Source organism: Cynara cardunculus, unplaced genomic scaffold (genome assembly GCF_001531365.2).
Source record: "Cynara cardunculus var. scolymus isolate 2C unplaced genomic scaffold, CcrdV1 Un_Scaffold_3752, whole genome shotgun sequence".
Lineage (NCBI taxonomy): Eukaryota > Viridiplantae > Streptophyta > Magnoliopsida > Asterales > Asteraceae > Cynara > Cynara cardunculus.
The window spans coordinates 41,805-46,544 of NW_020201603.1; the positions used below are offsets into that span (position 1 = coordinate 41,805).

The 4,740-nt window shown below is 35.3% G+C and overlaps 1 protein-coding gene across 1 annotated transcript in view; it reads left to right on the forward strand.

The window, feature by feature from the left end:
- LOC112503765 (protein WHAT'S THIS FACTOR 1) overlaps positions 1–1,783 on the forward strand; it is a 4,489-nt gene extending 2,706 nt beyond the window's left edge. The window contains exon 2 of the mRNA XM_025107769.1: positions 143–1,783. Within this exon, the coding sequence (XP_024963537.1) occupies positions 221–1,519 (1,299 nt within the window). The 5' untranslated portion in view covers positions 143–220 and the 3' untranslated portion in view covers positions 1,520–1,783. The remainder of the gene's footprint in view (positions 1–142) is intronic.
- Positions 1,784–4,740: the final 2,957 nt, after the last annotated feature.

Below are 4,740 nucleotides of genomic sequence, written 5' to 3' on the forward strand. Positions count from 1 at the left end.
ATCGACCCCCTAATGCAGTTTTTATTTCATTTTTGGTCTCCCAAGTTCTTTATCACCAATTTTTAGCAGCGTACCCAGTCTGTAGTTTATCTTGGCATTGATTACTTCTAATTACATGTCTTTTTCGCCTTTTCATTCACAGCATCTGTATCTTCAATCTGCGGTCCTCTAGCAGTTAATTGCTTTGAATTTACTCTGTGGAGTTGCATGACTTTAGAAGATGCTTTGTTGGATTTTGGGTTTTGGAAAAAGCTACAAGTTTCCGTGTATTCACTACCGTAATCTAGGGTATAGACACAACCAAAGATACAATTTGGTTAATGTAAGGTTGAAATGGGTAAAGGATAGTGTATTAGATACTGTTGTAACAGGTGAAAGAGAGCTCAGAGCAGCCTGGGTAATTGTGTCCATTATAGCAGCTGACTATGGTGGTTGCCTCCCCATCTACCGGCTTTCCGGCCGTCGGAGAGGCCAATTGGGTCTTCCCGAAGACCTCAAAATTTCCACCTTTATGAGAAGATACCCAAATATTTTTGATGAATTTCATGTTCCTGACACCGGTGGTACTCTTGTTCCTTGGTTTAGATTGACCCCAGATGTTATTAGACTAAATCAAGAAGCAAATGCAGTTTTTAGACAACATGAGAAAGATTTCCTTGATAGGCTTTGCAAGCTTCTTATGCTCACTAAAGATATGATTCTTCCGTTACCAACAATAGACCAGTTGAAATGGGATTTGGGTTTGCCTCATGATTATGTTGATTCTTTCATCCCAAAGTACAAGGATGTTTTTTCTTTAATTCGCCTTCCTGACGATCGTGTTGCTTTAAAGCTTATATCGTGGCCCAATGAGCTTGCTGTTTCACAATTAGAAATGAATGCTCTTATGCAACAAAAAGACGAAGATGTTATAGCTGGTAGGTTGGGTTTTCGTATTGGATTTCCAAGGGGATATGGGTTAAAGAGGAAATCTATCAAGTGGTTGGAGGAGTGGCAGAGGCTTCCCTATACTTCGCCTTACTATGATTCAAGCCATTTGGATTCACGGACGGATGTTTCTGAGAAAAGAATCGTGGGAGTGTTTCATGAGCTTTTGCACCTTACCGTGCAAAAGAAAACTGAGCGCCAAAATGTTAGCAATCTTCGAAAGCCACTGAATCTTCCGCAGAAGTTCACTAAGGTCTTTGAGCGCCATCCTGGCATTTTCTACATTTCCAAGAAGAACAACACACAAACTGTTGTTCTGCGGGAAGCATATGATCGTCATCAACTTGTTCACAAACATCCCATCTCTGAAATCAGGGATAGGTTTGCATGTCTGATGAAGGAAGGGTTTCTGGATAGGAGCAAAGGCTTATATAAGGAACACCCTGCTACAAGTTTAGGTGAAGATGAATCACATGTGTTTGAGGCTGAATCGTTTGCAAATGAGTTTGAATCGGAAGAGGAATCCGAGGCTCATATGTTTTCGGAGTATGAATCTGATGAAACCACTCATCACTTCCGATTGTCCAAATAATGTTTTGTTGCCTATTTATGTGGTAAGTTATCTTGTGATCTGTTTCTTCTTTTACAAGTGTTTGAAGATGCACATACGCTGACTAACATATCAACTTTGCAAAACAAAAATAGTAATAATATACATGAATCACTCCATTTCTTGCCTCCTGTAGTTGTTTTTGTATATATACATTATCATGTAAGACAAAGACTATATGTATTTTATACAATGGACGATCATGAAAAGTCAACCTGTCTTGTATATGACATCATTTTTCTTTTAGTAGAGAAATATTGATTCCTTTTGTTGCAACTTTGTTTTTGGTTACAATCATTTTTCTTGCATGAATAGCTGTAAAAGGTGTCATTGTTATATAAATTGTTTAGGTGAATTTGTTGATGCATAGCAAGCCACTATACCTTTGTTGTGATGCTTTTTTTTGACATGTAATAATATTTATTTCATGATTTATGGCATGTAATATTTTTCTTTTTATCTTCTTGTTTTTAATTGTAAAAGTACTAGTTTTAGGACTTGTACATTTTATTTCAAATATGTAACAAGATGGAAGGTGTTGTCATGGAGTGCAAAATGTCAAGAAGTGCACTTTTACCATCAACAGAAGATGCGGTTAGTGGGAGCTCTAAAACCGTCACAAGAAAGATTTTAGGTTCATGTTCTTAGGATTGACTCGGTTTTGTGTTGGCTCTCAAAAATGATAGTTTGTGGCTTGCCTATGCATTCTTCGCTTGTTTATGGTTTATATATATGTTTGTTAATATAGGGTTGGGTTCCGGTGAGAAAGGAGGTTATGGTGAGAGGCGTAAGAAGAGATCTCTGCCCGTGGATCAATTCTAATTGAATGTTAATACTAATTCCCTTCTAAAGTGAAATGCATGGGTAAACATGAGATTAAAGTGATCAAGAGTTCAGATTTCTTCTTATGCTTTTGACCTAACTTCTTTTCTCACACGATCCTTTACCTATTGATATATGTGGGTAGCTGAAATAGGATTTCGGTTGTTAGAAAATGTTTTTATAAATCCTAAAAAACGGAATTTTAAGCTTGGCATTTGTTATTTATAAAATTGCAACCAAAATGGTTTTAGTAATACAAATATGTGTTCTATAAAAACTCAACTATGTTTTAGAACGTCATAAAATGAGTTCTAACAAATTAAATTGAGTTTTAAAATTATCAAACTCTAATTAGAAGTTTTTTAGGTTATATTTTAAAGCTAAAAATGGTCATAAATTAAATTTTATAAAATTAAATTTTAATAAATTCAAACTTCGACATGTAAAATATAATTTTACTATAAAAAACCGTACAATGATTCTCGAATGCAAGCATTTATCATTGTACATCATTTTGAAAAAAAGAAAACCGACTAATACAAAATAAACAAATTCTTTTTAAAACACAAGTCAATATCATCTTTTTAAAAGACTTGTCTGTCACTAGAATGTTTAGTGGATAGTACCCTAGACAACCACTTAATTATGTTGTAACATGCAAGGTGGCGTTTGTGATTCCTATAACAGTTGTGGGCTGAATATCATAATCTTTAAAAGGCCGACTTTAAATTTGATCTTAAAAACAGTGTCTTCGCCAATTATTAGAGAAAGCTGGCATAGATAGGATTAACGTGCCTGGTGATAGAGTGTTGTCATAGAATCCAGGAAGTCTTAAGAGTTGCATAAATTGGTAATTATTGCTACCTAAATAACTTGAACTTGTGATCAGTGCCTCCGTCAGTCATAAGCAAAGTGAAATATGGATCTTAACTTTAAAAAAAATTGATGTTTTTTTACTAGAAGGGAAATTAGTTTAATTAAAGAATAAAATTTTAAAAATACTAGACGAACTTTGTTAAATTTTGTAGATGGCACCTAAAACAACTACAACGACACTCGTTCACAATCTTTCTCTAAGATTTGTCTTAGAGAAAGATAAGCTCAATGATATGAATTTCCTCGATTGGTGCCGAGACTTGAGGATTGTCCTCAAGCATGAGAGGAAATTGTATGTTCTTGATGGAGCCGTACCTAAGGAGCTTCCCACCAATGTTGCTAAAAACATATGAGATTCCTGGATGAAATACTTTGATGATTCAAATGAGATATCTTGTCTCATGTTGGCCACTATGATTCCAGACCTTTAGAAGGAGCTGGAACATCTTGGTTCTTATGAGATACTGATTTAGCTAAAAGAGATGTTTCAGCAGCAAGCAAGGAAACAATGCTATGAAACGGTCAAAGCCATTGCATGCATGTAAAGTGATGGAAGGTACACATGTTAGTGCACATGTCCTGAAAATGAAAAGCATAATTGATCATCTTGAGAGACTTTGATCAACTGTATCTACTGAGTTGGAAACAAATTTGATCCTCATTTCACTACCTAAGTCATATGATCAGTTCTTCTTGAACTATAATATGAATAATTGGGAGAAATCCGTATCGGAATTAATTTGATGTTGAAAATTGTTGAGAAAAACATTTTGAGCAAGTCATCTCATGTCCTCATGATTAGGGAGGGAAAATTCAAGAAGCCCTATATCAATCCCAAATGCAACAACAAAGGAAAGGGGAAAGGAAAGGGTAAGCAGGATACATCAAAGGCACCCACTTAGAAAAAGGAGAAACCCGCTAAAGCTACCACTTGCTTCCATTGTTGGCAAGTTGGACCCTATAAGCGAAACTGCCCGGAAAAGGGAATCAACTAGTGGCACTAGCAATTCAGGTATGTATATGATAAAACTATTTAATTATGCTTTTAACTCTTGGGTATTTGATACTGGTTGTGGACCTCACATTTGTAATGATGTGCAGGTGCTTAAGAAGACTCGAAAGCTGAAAAAAGACAAATTGGACCTCGAAGTTGGCAATGGAGCACGTGTTTATGTTCTTACCATAGGAGTTTTTGATTTATTATTACCAAATGGCTTGTATCTTGAATTTGAACAAGTGTTGTTTTGTACCTAGTATAACTAGGAATATCATTTTAGCTTCTAGATTGTATGAATTTGGGTACTCTTTTGGATTATTAATGGAAATATTTCTGTTTCCAAAAATGATATGTTCTACTTTGAGGCATGACCTCATAATGGGATATATGAGCTTGATATCCATGGTTCATCCAATAACGATTCTATATATACCGCAAACACCAAACGATTTAAGTATGACTTAAGCTAGAATTATCTATAGCATTGTCGTCTTGGTCACATAAACAA